This window comes from Fundulus heteroclitus, chromosome 12, assembly GCF_011125445.2.
Source record: "Fundulus heteroclitus isolate FHET01 chromosome 12, MU-UCD_Fhet_4.1, whole genome shotgun sequence".
NCBI classification, from domain to species: domain Eukaryota; kingdom Metazoa; phylum Chordata; class Actinopteri; order Cyprinodontiformes; family Fundulidae; genus Fundulus; species Fundulus heteroclitus.
In genome coordinates this window covers 4,229,815-4,243,435 of record NC_046372.1, presented here as the reverse complement: position 1 = coordinate 4,243,435, position 13,621 = coordinate 4,229,815, and the positions used below count along the sequence as shown (strand labels likewise).

Here is a 13,621-nt window from a genome sequence, read left to right as displayed (position 1 = left end):
CTTTCAAGATAGAACCTGCAACAAGAAGGACAAGGAGGGACGAGCACGGTGAAAGCAAGGGAGAAAGGAATGATAGGATGGGAGAAGGGAAGGAGAAAGGAAGGAAAGATGGAAATGATGGAGGAAAGAAAGTATATAACAGTGGGAGAAAGGAAGAACGCAGGGAAACAATGACAGAATTACGTACCATATTTTTTGGACTACAAGTCACATTATTTCCCATAGTTTGGCTGATCCTGCGACTCACAGTCAGGTGTGACGTATATAAAATATATAACTTGTTTTTAAATGGTAATTCATAGTGACCAACATGAACCAAGGAGTAAATATTAACTTCTATAGCCGTAAGAGGGCTCTCTAGGCTTGTGAAAACTATATGCTGTTCCTGAACCACTACAAATGAATTGAAACATTAACTTATAGACAACCAAGTCTGAACACACGTTTCTATGTTTGGCTGTTTCACGCAGCAGAGCGTTGCGTGGTGAAGCTCAAAGAGGAGCCCAGACCACAACAGAACCTCATCACTGGGCTGTCTGTGAAGCTAATAACAGCTAGCGTTAGCTTATGTTGTCCAAGCGGTTTACACCTTTGCTGATGTACGCTGAAGAGCTTTACTGACCTTTCTAACCGTTGGCAAGAATTGGCTATAAAAAAAAAAAAAAAAAAAAAAAAAAAAAAAAAAAAAAAAAAAAAAAAAAAAAAAAAAAAAAAAAAAAATCGCTGATGGCAGAGCCATTAATGTCTAATCAGGTAAATTGTAACAGTTACAATTAAGTTTTTGGTAGGCAAATTATACTCCAAAATTTTTTTAAATAAATTTCTCTAAGCTGAAAGGAAACAACAATAAGATCAACTCACTTGAGTCTTTAGATGCGACAGAAGAGTTAATGTTCTTCTTTTCTCCAGCATCAGTGTTGGTTTTGGGTTGTGCCGCCTTAGCAAAACCCTGCTGGGTGGCTTTGAGAAAAATATTTGCCACTGTGAGCAGGAACTCCATGCTGGCGCACAGGTACACATTCTGCACCATGGTGTCTATGTTGGTGCCATCAAGCCCCTGACGATAGTTCACCTCCACCATCATGTTGCGCTCGGCACCTGGCAGCAGTTCCATCATCCTGGAGGAGGACATTAGACTTGTAATAAAGACCCTGACTCCTCTGGTTTCCTTTCACATAAGTTAGTTTGTGTAAGGAAGCCAAAAAAAAAAGGGAAATCAAGGACTGCAATGCTCTAAAAATGTTTTCTGGAAATTGCATGTTCTCTAGTTCTCATGAAAGAAAAGCAGCATTGTTGTGACTTTGAAAAACATCCCAGTGTCCAAATAAGTGTCTAAGATTAATTCATTATTCAGAGATAATGTCATAAAATTAATCTATGAACTCTGCATCTCTGTGACTAACATAAAAGGCCAGTTTTTTTCCTTTTTAAAAGAAGTTTACAAATCGTAAATCTTTAATTCTATAGAGTTTAGAGGACCATTACACATCTACAGCAGATTAAGGCAGGAAGTGACTGCTCATCATACTTCAGAAAACTTCCATTTAAAAAAAATAAAAGTCTCAAACCTTGATGTGACCATCTTGGTTCTTGGTCTCTTGTCATCTAGGAGGCACGTAGAGAGTCGCACAGATGCCTTCATGGAGCTGTCAGAGAACATTTGGACAGAAGTGGAGATGGTGCCCAGAGTAAATTCTGCCAACTTCAGCTGTTCATCGTGTGGGTCTAAGACCTGCAACTAAAAAACAAAACAAAAAAAGTAAATTATATATTGTATGGGGTGTATGTACACCAATCCACATCGATATATTGATTTAAAGTGCAAAGACCCGTTTACATTGATACAAAATGAAAATATCAATCAACAGCGATATCTTTAAGATATACTTTTATTTTGAAATTCAGACATGAGACTATAGGGCAGCGGCGATCCATTATTATCATTATTAATATTTTAAAATTACAAAAATGCTGTTTTTGATTTCAATGCCTGATACATGTAACAGCTTAGAATTAAAACGGTCTAAACATATTTTAGGGTTTTTTTGTGAGTTGATATCAGTGTAAATAATAGTAGAAGGCCAGATGATATCGCACCATACCGATGGAAAATCCTGACAGACTTTGTAATATCGGCAAATATCGTACCGTCATCCAAACAAATCAATATAACATTGCATCGTGATAAAGCTGGTGACTTACAACCCAAGTATATTGGCCACATGCCCAACATTAACTAATGAGAGGCATATAGAGAACCTATTACATATGCAGATGCTGACCGGTCTGGATGTCAAAAACCCAGTCTGTAACGGTCAGTAAATGCACGTTACCAAAGCGCTAGCAGAATGTGGGAATAGCAACACTCTTATGTGTGGAAGCTGTTACTAAGGGGGGAAAAAAAGACACAAAGCTGGTATCAGTGAGGTGTATCAGTCCTGTCATGAAAAAGCTGGACTGGAAATTGTCGTTTGGAGGTAAGGTGGGGATGTAAATTCTCTAGGATATATAAAACAGAGATTTCTGCTGTATTAAAACTAGCCAAAGATAAAGATGGTTTAAAACGTCAACTCCATTGGGATCATTCCATCTTTGCCACAAAACAATAAAGGTTTTGCAGCAATTGCTTTCTCACAGATGGTGTGACGTTGTTTGTACTTCGACTATATATATATATAAAAAAAAAGAACCTTCATGGCAAGAAAGTAAAACAAAATAAATTCAATTTGCTGTTCTTAGACCTTCACATATTATAGTTCCTAATACAAAATTGGCTAAAAGTTAAAAACCCAAGATTGGAAATTTACCCCAAAATCCCAGTCTGTGCATCACTAATCAGACGTGCTTGTTTTCATGTGTTTGCATGTGTATGACTGTTGCGACATACCACGTTCTCGTTAGGGCTGTAAAGAACTACAGTCATGGAGTCGAACTTGAAGTCCAGCTTGAGCGTGGTCTTTAGCTTGCTGTGTTTCTGGGTCTCCACCACAGCAGCTATCACCACCGTGTTGCCTGCTGTAATATTATTTCAGAGGGTTAAAAGAAATGACTAAAAATAAATTTCAGATTTCATATCAAGGTATTTTATGATGACGATGTAACTAAGTAATACCCAACTAATCAATAAAATATTTATGATGTTCAGATTTCAAATCAAAGTCCCTAAAAAACAAGCAAGCACTGTTCATATAAATAAAAATGCTCTCATTCGGTGGACAAAGCTCAGTCATATGTATAAGTGTGTAAAGTAAGCAAATAATTTTAATTTTTTAATAAACATTCACACACAAATGAATCACGGAGTGTAATGAAAGCTTACTACTGGCGGGTCCAGTGGTTCCTGAGCCCTGAGACTCTTTGTTGGACACAGAGTCAGAGGACGGGTCAGCGGTGGGCAGAACCGCTGCAGGCTGCACAGCCTCAGACTTCTCTGACAGGTTCTCACCCAGAGTCCTCAAGACCACGATCATGTCATCCTGGCAGAGGATCAGCTGTGAGGAGCAGACATGAAACATTTTAAAAAAACATTTTAATAATTAATACTTTCAATGCAAGCTTCAGAAAAAAAAATAAAAATAAAAGATTCCAAAATAAAGTTTTCATCTTGTTTGTATCAACGTCAATGTCAAATTTATTTATATAGCACTTTAAAAACAGGTATAAAACTGCACCAAAGTGCTTTACAAAAAGACAACAACAATCAACAAAACAGAACGGGAAACACTGCTTCAAATAAAAGCCAAAGAATAAAAATAAGTTTTAAGAAGCGATTTAAAATGATCCAGGCAGTGGGCAGATTTAATTTGAAGAGGTTAATTGTTCCACAGAGTTGGAGCTACAACAGAGAAAGCCCGATCTCCTTTCCTCTTAAGTCGAGTCCGAGGAACTGTCAGCAGTAGTTGATTATTTCAACGCAGACTTCTCGACACTGACTGGAATTTTAAAAGGTCTCTAAGATAAGGCGGAGCTAATCCATTTAAGTTTGTAGGCCTATGGATTAGTGATTTATGATCAGCTGTTATTTGATACATTTGCTTCCCGTCTTACATGAACACTTACACTCATAGGCTTTAGATGAGCAGTGATCTCTATATCAGGGATGCTGTGGTACCAATTGGCTGAAAGATTGCGCTGGATTTCCAGGTCCAGGCTGACCGGCTTCAGCAGCTGAGTCTCTCCTTCAAATTTCCCATTTACGTAAGTGGTTCTGAAAGCAAAATAATCATCAAAGAGTTATCAAATTGCAAAAAAGAAACACATTTATAAACCCCATCGGTGTGCAGCTGTAACTGTGGCTCAGACCTGTACATCTTGAGGTCGGTAAGTCTCACTGTCATTTTATCCACAACCGGCGGGACTGTCGAGTTATTTTTAAATGGCTGCTTGATGAAATGGTTCTTGACTGACAGGAAACCCAAATCAGCAACGATGACATTTGAAGAGGTGGACGACTGCGGTAGGAAAATCACAGGCGCATTGAAGTGGACGTCAAGAGAGATTCGAGTGCTTCTCTCCGCCAGCTCCTTCACGCCAGATGCTGCTTTTTCTGCAGCCTGAACCGTCACCTCAGCGAGGGCCTCTTTAGCCTCCTGGAAGTTATTAATAAACACCTGAAAGGGAAACAAATTAGCAGAAATTAAGTGGAAAATAAATCTGAATGCAGCAATAATATTGTAGACGGATCCGAGAGCTATTCACAATGTGTGATCCTTACCAGGATGGAAGAGACAAACTTGTTGAGGAAAATGACCTGAATGCACCCAACTTCCAGTGAGACGGATGTGTCGACTTTAGACATGTCGAGATAGGCGTCTCCCTCTGTTGCCCCTGTGTAGTTTAACATCCGGAAGGCAAAAACCTGCTTATCTGCAATAGAGACAGCCTGAAAAAAAAGGGAAACATAATAGAGAATTTAAATAAAGAAAACTTTGTGGAAGCATTAATAAGGCTTGTGCCTTATTTGCCACAGTCGACAGGTTAACAAACCCTCCGGTGACACGTGAACTCCTGCAAGAACTTTACAAAGTTCTTTACTGAGAAAATCCAAAGGATTAGGGGTGGCGGTCTGTACATCCGTATCAAGTTCAGTATCAAAATTGACTCCAAGTAGAACTTATCTTGACAAAATGTCCCAATTCAGCCAAAAAAATATAATAATATTAGAAGTAATCATTACACAACTAAGTTCCTCCTCCTGCTGTCTTGATGTTCTACCCACAGCTTTCTTTAAGAAAGTTTTGCCTGGGCGTGCTTCGGTGGTGCAGTGGTTAGCACGCACGATCCTTAAATACTCGATAAGGACTAAGGCGAGGACGAGGACTTACTGCATAGCTTCCAGCAAGATTCCTGTTTAGTTACTATAAATAAATAAATTATTTACCATATCTAATAGTAAATCAAAAATTTTAGAATGTAAAAATTAAGTTGACACTGCTGTTATTTACTGTATTTTGAAATTATGCTTTAAAAATAATTTACCTTATGACATTATGTGCATTTATGTTTTGGCAGGCGGTGGGGGTGTGGTTATTTGTACGGCTACCTGGGTCCCACAACATGGAGAATTTTGTAGATTTTCAGTGATGCAGAGAAAAACTTTGGACTGTCTAAGAAATCACTGATATATTTTACTATGAACATTTATTTAAGGGTTAAACGTTCAGTCATCTAAACTGTAGGAGAAAAAGGAAAGTTGTTGAAAATTTTTATTGTTCCTTATGAGAAAATGGAAATGAAATCAATACAAGCTGGTCAGAGGCAATTTCTTGATATTGTGAAAAAAAAAAATGAAACAAATGTCAAACACTTGCTTCTCTTTAAGAGCAATAAAGAAATAATCAGATTGCAGCCTGTACCTTCTTGTATAAGGCATCTTTGTTGCAGTCCAGGATCACAATGCTCTTCAGGTTGGCTAGGATCTCCATGTTCTTCTTTCTCATCTTGACGTCAGTAACCAGACCTGAGGATTCAAGGCATTCACACACTGAGAATAATTTCTTTATAAAACTAAAGCCTTAGCATATTTGGAAAGGACTTTGGTGTTTAACATCTCCAATTTTTCTCCAACTCCTTTCTAAGGATTGTAAATGCCTTCTGCACACACAGTGCTGCACAAGAGCCAAGTTAGCTGTGTCCACAGAAAACTTTGAGCAAGACCAGAAGGAAAATCTACACCTAAAGAGGACAACTCTAGTCATCATAGATTGATCTTCAGTAGAGCAGTGTGACATAATTCCTCACTTACCTTCAATACTTATTTCTGAGATTCTGGCTTTCTGTCCTCGAATGAACACTTTCAAGCAGCGTAGGTCGGCTCTCACGTTAAGATTCACCACATCTGCAAACTTAGAGCTTTTGGAAGCTGTTGAACAAACGTAAATGGATATTAGGCAAAGAGGGAAACTAACCATAACAGATTAATTATGTGCTGTATCCAAACATCTCCTTTTTTAACACATTACAATGTGCAAAGATAGGTACGTTTTTTCTTGGTTACAGTCGTTTCCCCCTTCTTTTTTCCCTCTTTCTCTGCCTCAGTTTCCTCTGGGATGGTGGGCAGCTCCTCCGGCCCTCCTTCCTTCTTAGTGGACTGGGGAAGGAGGTTACTGAGGAAGTTTATGGAGTGTAGGAGTGCCTCCGTATGCAGATGAACATCCAAGGATGAAAACATCACCTGACAAGGAAACAGTTTGACTTAACAGTTTTGATTAAATCCCAAAGTTTGTAAGAAGGTTTGTGCTCAGAAATGAGAGATACATCAATCATTTGACCAGTTTTCACTTGATGAGCAGTAGATCAAATAGTGATGAAAACGTTTCCTTTGTTTAAGTGAAACAAAGTAGACCAAGAATTGACTCAACGTTACAATCCTAACCAAAAAAAGTCAGAACTTGCAGGTAGGATGTCAAAGAAAATTGGAAACTGGCCAAATCGGTGCATCTCTAGTTTAAATAGGTATTTTTTGTTTGTTTCAGCACTTAAGCTGTTTTTTCCAAAAAAAAGAAAAACAATGAAAAAAATGCGGCATGCCTGCCTAGGCAATATAAACAACGTAAACATATTTACTGCATCATATTTTAAAAACAAAGGTAAATTTGTTTATCATATATGTGTTCTCACCTTAATGGATTGCTCTGTATTGTTATGCTGCGATTTAAACTCTGGACCATTTTTATCAGCCTAAAAAGGTAGACACAGTTAACAGTGAGAATATTATTGTCACCATTTTGTACATACAGTTGGAAATAGATGTTCTATACATTGTAAAAATTTAAACAACCTTGTTTCCCCAATCACTAAAATCAGACTTTTCCTGTTTTAAGTAATTTAGGATTACCAAAAATATTTGTAGTTGGTAAATGCCAGACTGCAAGAAATAATTTCTTAAGATTTTTTATATATATTTTTTAGATGTTTACATACAGATTCTCAATATTTGGTAAAATTGTTTTTTAAACTTTATGACTTTAGTGTTAGGTGTCCTTCCAAAACTTTGCACAATACTTTGTTGAATTTTGTCCAGTTCTTTCCTGAAAGAATTAGTGAAACTCCATCAGGCATGTAGGCCATCTCGCTAACATAACAAGTCAGCTCTGTCCACCAATTTTCTATCTGACTAAGATCTCAAAAACATTAAATTTGCTCTATATAGAAGTCAGATTTGCTCCCAAACTTTCTCTTCCTTGCTGATGTCTTAAGTCAGTGGTCCCAATCCTGGTCCTCAGGGACCCCTGCCCTGTCCTGCATGTTTTAGATGTGCGTTTGTTCCAGCTCACCTGTTTCAAATGCAGAAGCCTCTTAATCATCCAGTCATTTAAGGCATGCATGTGGCAGCAAGGAGACACATAAAACATGCAGGACATGGGTCCCTCAGGACCAGGGTTGGGAACCACATTTTTAAAGCTACAGTTGGTAATCCTGTTCAGAAACACTTTTTATTATACTGTGTAAAAGAGCTTTAGAAATGAAAGTGGTATGGTACACATAAGCCTCTTTTCTCATCCTATTTTGAATAGCGCTACAGTTTCATCAGCAGCAAAATATCCACACGCCGTGATGCAGCCACTCTCGTACTTCAGATTTAGGATGGTATCCTCAGGTTTGCAACGTTCCACTTTTTCCCCTCAAATATAATGATGGTGACTATGGACAGATCTTTTAACCTTATTTTCATTAGACCACAGGACAAGTCTCCAAAAATGAATGGCTTATTGTTTATAAATGCAGACAGTTTATAAACTGTGTGCATTTCTAATCTGGCTTTTGATACAAGTTTGGGATAATGATCTCTTCATCTCTGAGTGGCAATAAGCCCACATCAAATATTAATAAAGTGTTAGATTGTCATTATTCTGGCATTGATCAAACATAAGTTATTTTGCTACTCCTAACTGACTTAAAAAGGAAAAGTTTTGTCCAATTTGTCAGACTGTAAGAAAATTATTTAACATTAAAGTAGATTCTTAACAGATCTGCTTTAATGTGAGTGGAAGAAAGTACTTTGGTATACTCCAAGGTGAGGAGGTCAACTTCTGTGTTGTCTAAGGTGGTGATCAGTTGAACTTGCTTGTCTTCAGAATCTACACAGGAATGAAACAAAAAAACATAAAAAACACAATAATAACAAATATCTGGTAGTTGATTTGGATAGAAAGTTCAGGGTATTATTTACTGACCCATGTACTCGGGACACTTCAGGCAGATTTCACGCAGGAAGATATTTGATGTCATATCGAAGGTGCGCAGTTTCAGCTTAGTGCCCAGACCCTCGATATCCAGGTGTAGGACTACGACCTCCTGAGCTCCAGACAGACGACACAGCTGAACAGACAACTGAAACACAAAGGAACAAAGGGAAAACAAAATTAAATATTCGGCAGAAGGAAGCAAGGCTAGAGAAGAAATCAACGTAGGAAAAGGAAATGAGCAGATTTGCTTTAGTGCCATTTAGCAGTTTCTACTCTATCATGATAAAACTTTACTGGAACAAAAACTTCAAATGACCTAGTTTTAAATAACTGAAATAAGACAACATTTTCCAACTGTTTTTACAAGATCTTTTTTTTAACCTCATTGATCTCAAATTCCATGGAAAGCTCAGTCATGTTCTTCTGAGCATCTTCCTTGATCAGATTTGCTCTTCTGCTTGAATCTGCATAGCGCAGTGGCATGGGATTGTCCGGGAAGAAAGCCTTATCCCCGATTGGAGAGCTGGGAGCATCGTAGAACAAATCTTCCTGTGACCCTGTAAGATTTCCAAAACAAAACACAAACTGTAGAATCAAATTAAAGCATTTCATTTGCCTTTTTTTTTTTTTTTTTCACAATGTGCATCAGGCTCACTTTCATAAAACGAAAGCAGTGCAAGCTTCAATTAACGACAGAAAAAAATCTGTGGTGAACGTGCTAAAGTAATTCGTTGCTTCAAGGTATGTTAAAGTGTTTTTTATCGGCGTCTCACCCAGTGAGCCGATGCTGAGGGTCTCGCAGGACTCAAAAATGAGAGAGGATCGCTGGTCGACTAAACTCAGGTGTTTCCTTCCCTTGAGCTGAGGAGTGATCGACTGCTTTGACTGACAAAACATAACCACAAAAGTTCAAATCAATCACACCTCACTGACAGGCTAATTAATGAAAAGTGACAGTAAACCATGGCTGGATTTTTGCCAAAGACGGTTTTATTATCCCCCCCTCCAGGTAACGGATTTTCACTTACCTTTGTGTTGGCAGAAGAAGAGCTGCGTGTTGCTGGTTTGCTCTCAGGCAGCGGGATACTCTCCACCAGCTCCAGAACACTTCGCAGTTTGACATCGGAAATTCGAAGAGACAGCAGCGGGAGCTCACCAGACAATTTATACCTAAAACACAAGCGTTGCAACAAAATTACATTCCCTGGAACCAGACTGACAGACACCATCACATCACATGCATACAAATACAAGCACTCAATTTTCTTTTAGATACAATCTCACAATATTGTACCTCTGCGCAGTTTGCTGCTGCTTGGTTTGAATGTAAGCTTGCAAACATTACAACCACACCCCTCATACCTTTACTGCTAATCGAGCAAATAAAACAATAAACTCACTTTGCCATACGCGAGTCTTTCACAACCATGGCTCTGCTGCAAACCACTTTCAGATCCACGGGCTCCAGGATGTGGAGCGGAGATTGCTTCTGTTTGCGAGCTCTTTTCCAATCACCATCTGCAGATAATCACACAGTTTTTACATTTCTATTGATTCAACACACACACACACACACTAGCAGATATAGCCAACGTATAATCACTGTAATCATTGTTTGTGATTAAAAATCTTCCTTCAATAGCAAATATTTGTAGGCCTTTAGAAAGAAAATTTTACTCAAGTGTTATTATTCGTCAGTTGTGTTTTGGTGTGTCCATTGGCTGGTAAAAGATTTACAGAGTGCAAACCTTGTGTAAAAATATTTAAGGAACTATACCTGACACAAATCTGAACTGTGAGGAGAACCGTTTTGTTTGAACTGTAAGCCAACTGTTTATCCTCAATGTGAAACCCTCGATGTGCGAAAGACTAAAACACGTCTGTAGGAAACATTACGTAAAAATAAATTCAGGGATAGTACCTTTAAAGTTTCACAATTAAATCTTACAATAAAACTATATAACATGATCTTAAGGCTTTTATTTAGAAACAATGGTAATTCTTTACTATCAGGAAGTCCACAAAATTCAGTTTGAAGCCTTCGGCTGATCCAAAATTCTGCAGCAAAAGTTCTAATGAAAATGAACAAGAGGGATCATATTTCTCCAGTTTTAGCTTCCCTTCATTGGCTTCCTGTTAAATCAAGAATAGAATTTAAAATTCTTCTTCTAACGTATAAAGCCCTAAATAATCAATCTCCATCATATATCAGAGCTCTGATTAACCCATATGCTTCTAAGAAAGCACTTCACTCTCAGACTGCATGTCTACTGGTGGTCCCTAGAGTCTTTAAAAGTAGAATGGGAGGCAGATCCTTTAGCTATCAAACACCCCGTTTACTTTTAAGACTAGGCTTAAAACTTTCCTTTGTGACAAAGCCTAGAGTTTGAGTGGTTTAGGTTACCCTGAGCTATCTCTGTAGTTATGCTGCTATAGAACATCAAGATGCATTTCTCTCACTCTGCTGAGTTCTCCTACTGTTCTCCTATTTGCTGTCGTTTCAACTTTCACCTTTAGACATTTGGGGTTGGTTGAGTGCTACAGGCAGCTGGGTTTGGGCTTTAGGTGTAGAAACTGGTAGGGGAGGCACAGTGCTCCTCTGGCACTGTCTCTGACACCTTATTAAAAAGGACTTTAAATCATAGGAACTTTAAGAGGAAGAAAGTTAACAGTTTTGAAAACCCCTAGTTATACATTGATGCCGGTGACTGGACAAATGATGGACTTATGTGTCTTTGTTGTGAGTACCTGGTTTGCTGTAAAGGAACTGCAGGCTGCTGAGCTGAACGTCAAAGCTGTCGTACGCTCTGGACATGATGTCTTCGATGTTGCTGGAACCCACCGACAGCTGGGGCAAGTTCTTCTTGCTCTTACTGGACATCTGAAAGTCAAAGAAGACGACGTTTGAACACACTCCCACAGTTAAATTTACTCTCCTTCAGCATTTTGCAGTCGACACGTTCTGACCTTGAAATGACCAAGATCCAAAAGCAGAATGTTCTGGGTCCCGTTGTAGAAGCCGCTTTGTGGAATAATGACGTAGGAGGCCATCAGGTTCACCTTCAGGTCGAGAACTTTCTGTGTTTCGATCACGTACAATAAACCTAAATAATGAAATGTCATTAATTCGTTATTCACTGCTCAAAGCTTAAAGAATTTTAAAAAACAACCCAAAAATATTTTCGATTGCATGGTGTAAACCAAACTACTCTTTTATGACTGAGAAAAAATAATGGATAACTAGAAGGAAGGGAAGATGGAAAGATGCAAGGAAGAATGGCTTTTATTAAAACTTACAATGTCTGATACTTGAAAAAGATTTAAATTACTGAACACGCTACATTTTTATTACATATTTTACCCTTATATCTCAAAAAGCATGTTGCTTGGTGTGTTTTGGGCACCTCATTTTGTTACAAAACCACAGGAATAAGAATCCTTACCTTATTCTTAAAAAGTCTTTCCAAGACTGAATCAATTATTTGCCATAGATATATGTTTATTATAAATTCACTGGTGATGTTTCTGTATGGGTAAGGGTTTAAATAAGAATCAGCAGAAAACAGGGGCCACAAAATTATGTATAGATTTGAGGAAGCATGGGAGGAAAGCAGGATTGAATGAGGAAAGGAAATAATAAAACTCAAGGAATCAAAAAGAAAAAAAGGATTGGATTAAAAAAGATAGAAGGAAAAGTAACTTCCAGCAGCCAGAAGCCAACGTTTTATTGTTTATCATCTTCAAACGGTGTGAAGATAATAAACAGGAGTTATATAACCTAACTACTGAGCTCTTTCAGTGCTGAGGCATGCTGGATGTCTGTAGACGCCATAATCACAAAACAAGCTAGTTAAGAGAAGGAATGTAAACATGCGGCTATCAGAGAGTTAAGATCAGGCTTCAGATCCTGGGGAGAATTAGCCCGACTCCTGACATGTTTGTGAATATATGTGCGACTCACCAGTGGCTGTGCGATCCCTGAACTCCTCCAGTTTCATCAGGGTGGCGTTGGTGAGCTCATCCAGCTGCAGGTCATCCGGAGGCCTGAAGAACTCTGACATGTTGTTCACCGTTATCTACACAGACGAACAGAGCAAAAGCATTTAATAAATAGACTTTTTACACTTTACTGTTTTGTGTATGAAAAACATATATACATGTTGAACTGTTTCACATTTTTTCACATTTAAGGCCCCAACTTCAAAGTATTTAATAGGAATTTTCTGTGACAGACCAACAGAAAGTAGTACAGGCAATGCGAAATGAAGTCAACCTGTATGCTAGTGTCACATGATCTGTCGGGTTAAACACCTTTTCTGAAAGGCCCCAGAGGTTGCAGAACCACTAACCAAGAAGCATCACATGAAGACTAAACTCTCTGAACAAGTCAGGGATAAAGTTGCTGAGAAGTACAATGAATCAGAGAGGCAGCACAGGGACCAAAGGTAACTCTGAAAGCGCTGCAGAGCTCCACAGGAGACTGGAGGATCTGTCCATAGGACCACAATAAGCCGTACGCTCCATAGAGCTGGACTTTATGGAGAAGTGGCCAGAAAAAAAGTCATTAATGTTAACAAGAAGGCACATTTTGAGTTTGCTAAAAAGAACGCGGGCAACTCCCAAAATTTATGGAGGATGGTGCTCTGGACAGATGAGACTAAAATGTTACCAAGAGGGGAGTGGTGGCCTAGTGGCCAGAGCAGCGCGCTTATGCTCAGAGAAGGTTTCAAGTACCCGGTTTGATCCCCACAGCCTGCACTCTGGGTCCCTGAGCAAGACCCTTAACCCCAGATTTCTCCCTGGGCACCGCACATGGCAGCCCACTGCTCCCCAAGGGGATGTGTTAAGATGCAGAAGTGAAATTATTATTATTATTATTATTATTATTATTATTATTATTATTATTATTATTATCATTATTATTATCATCATTA

General features: G+C 38.6%; 1 protein-coding gene across 3 annotated transcripts in view; it reads right to left on the bottom strand.

Moving 5' to 3' along the window:
• The window catches only part of vps13a (vacuolar protein sorting 13 homolog A), a 58,823-nt gene that overhangs the window by 28,346 nt on the left and 16,856 nt on the right, over positions 1 to 13,621 (bottom strand). For all 3 annotated transcript variants that reach the window (XM_036143775.1, XM_036143772.1, XM_036143774.1), the window contains exons 19-38: positions 12,649 to 12,763; positions 11,655 to 11,791; positions 11,436 to 11,568; positions 10,088 to 10,205; positions 9,716 to 9,857; positions 9,461 to 9,572; positions 9,069 to 9,244; positions 8,676 to 8,832; positions 8,500 to 8,579; positions 7,120 to 7,179; positions 6,481 to 6,673; positions 6,245 to 6,361; positions 5,856 to 5,959; positions 4,715 to 4,882; positions 4,303 to 4,610; positions 4,060 to 4,207; positions 3,320 to 3,491; positions 2,888 to 3,015; positions 1,569 to 1,738; positions 862 to 1,118 (exon numbers count right to left, since the gene is read on the bottom strand). In XM_036143775.1, coding sequence (XP_035999668.1) covers positions 862 to 1,118; positions 1,569 to 1,738; positions 2,888 to 3,015; positions 3,320 to 3,491; positions 4,060 to 4,207; positions 4,303 to 4,610; positions 4,715 to 4,882; positions 5,856 to 5,959; positions 6,245 to 6,361; positions 6,481 to 6,673; positions 7,120 to 7,179; positions 8,500 to 8,579; positions 8,676 to 8,832; positions 9,069 to 9,244; positions 9,461 to 9,572; positions 9,716 to 9,857; positions 10,088 to 10,205; positions 11,436 to 11,568; positions 11,655 to 11,791; positions 12,649 to 12,763 — 2,995 coding nt within the window. The remainder of the gene's footprint in view (positions 1 to 861; positions 1,119 to 1,568; positions 1,739 to 2,887; positions 3,016 to 3,319; positions 3,492 to 4,059; positions 4,208 to 4,302; positions 4,611 to 4,714; positions 4,883 to 5,855; positions 5,960 to 6,244; positions 6,362 to 6,480; positions 6,674 to 7,119; positions 7,180 to 8,499; positions 8,580 to 8,675; positions 8,833 to 9,068; positions 9,245 to 9,460; positions 9,573 to 9,715; positions 9,858 to 10,087; positions 10,206 to 11,435; positions 11,569 to 11,654; positions 11,792 to 12,648; positions 12,764 to 13,621) is intronic.